Genomic DNA, 1,209 nt, shown 5'->3' with positions numbered 1-1,209 from the left:
CAGGTACCCTGCATCTGCAGCTGCTGCTGCAGCAGCTGTTCACGGAGCCAGCGGAAGCGGCTGCAGCTGCTGCAGCTGCTGCAGCTGCTGCAGCAGCAGGCAGTGATAGCCAGAAACCTGCAGACTCTGCAGCTTCTGCTGCTTCTGCTTGTTCTGGGGCTGCTCACTCCGGACCACCCGTATTTGTTCTGCAGCAGCAAACTGTTTTCTGTGCTGCACTGGACGAGGCCCTTCAGCTGCTGCTGCCGTCATCCTTGCAAGCTACTGCAGGAGCGGAAGCTGTAGCTCCGCCGCTGCCGAGCCGCGAAAACAGCAACAGCAGCCCAAGTAGCAGCAGCAGGAACAGCAGCAGCAGCTGCTGCACGGGCCATGCTTGCGGGGAGCTGCTGCGGGTATTGCGTATACTGACAGCAGCAGCAGAAGTTCGTCTTGCTGCAGTGCAGCGGAGCCCCTTAGCGCTGGCTGAGCCGCAGATGGGGCTGCACGGAATCCTTGGGGTTCTGGAGGTTTGTCTCACCACAATTAAACCCAGCCTGCTGCAGGGCGCATGCAGCAACAGCAGCAAGCCAGGCAGTTGCAGCTGCAGAGAGGCAGTGCGAGCCTGGAGGGACTGGCAGCAGAGGCTGCTGCGACTGCTACTGAGCATTTGCCGTTGCCTTACTTCTTTTGTTGCTGCTGGAGACGAAGAAGATACACCCCAGCTGCCCCCGACAGACACAGACGCAGACGCAGCAACAACAGCAACGGCAGCAGGCGAAGCAGCAACGAAAGCAACAGACATGAAAGGACGTCAAGGGCCACTGGAGGGGACGGCCAACAGCCAGGCACCGGCTGCAGCAGCTGCTGCCCGGTCTGCCAGCAGCAGCAGCAGCAGCAGCAGCCACGAGCCGCAGCGCCAACAGCCACAGCTGCAACGGCAGCACTTCGACCAGCAGCAGCAGCGGGGGCAACAGGAGCAGCAGTCACAGCAGCAACAGAAGCAGCAGGCTATTCAGGTGGACTGTCGGGGCCATTTGGTAGTTTGCCGTGAGGACGGCGGAGACACAGAAGCACAGCAGCAGCTGCTGGCCTTTTGCTCCTGGAGGGCTGTGAAGGGCGCCACAGAATGCCTTACGGCCCTATGCAAGCTCGCTCCATTCGAGCAGCCCACAGCAGCAGCAACGGTCGAGGAAGCTGCAGCAGCAGCAGCAACGACAGCAACAACAACAG

General features: G+C 61.0%; 1 protein-coding gene across 1 annotated transcript in view; it reads left to right on the top strand.

The window, feature by feature from the left end:
- Positions 1–1,209, top strand: part of EMH_0055550 (uncharacterized protein) — a gene marked incomplete at both ends in the record, with an annotated part of 6,742 nt that overhangs the window by 4,667 nt on the left and 866 nt on the right. Inside the window, 1 exon segment of the mRNA XM_013497248.1 lies at positions 21–1,026. Within this exon segment, the coding sequence (XP_013352702.1) occupies positions 21–1,026 (1,006 nt within the window).

Source organism: Eimeria mitis, genomic scaffold, assembly GCF_000499745.2.
Source record: "Eimeria mitis Houghton genomic scaffold, Emh_scaff2561, whole genome shotgun sequence".
NCBI classification, from domain to species: Eukaryota; Apicomplexa; class Conoidasida; order Eucoccidiorida; family Eimeriidae; genus Eimeria; species Eimeria mitis.
Note: the sequence above shows the minus strand (reverse complement) of the source record. Positions and strands in the feature narration are given on the sequence as shown.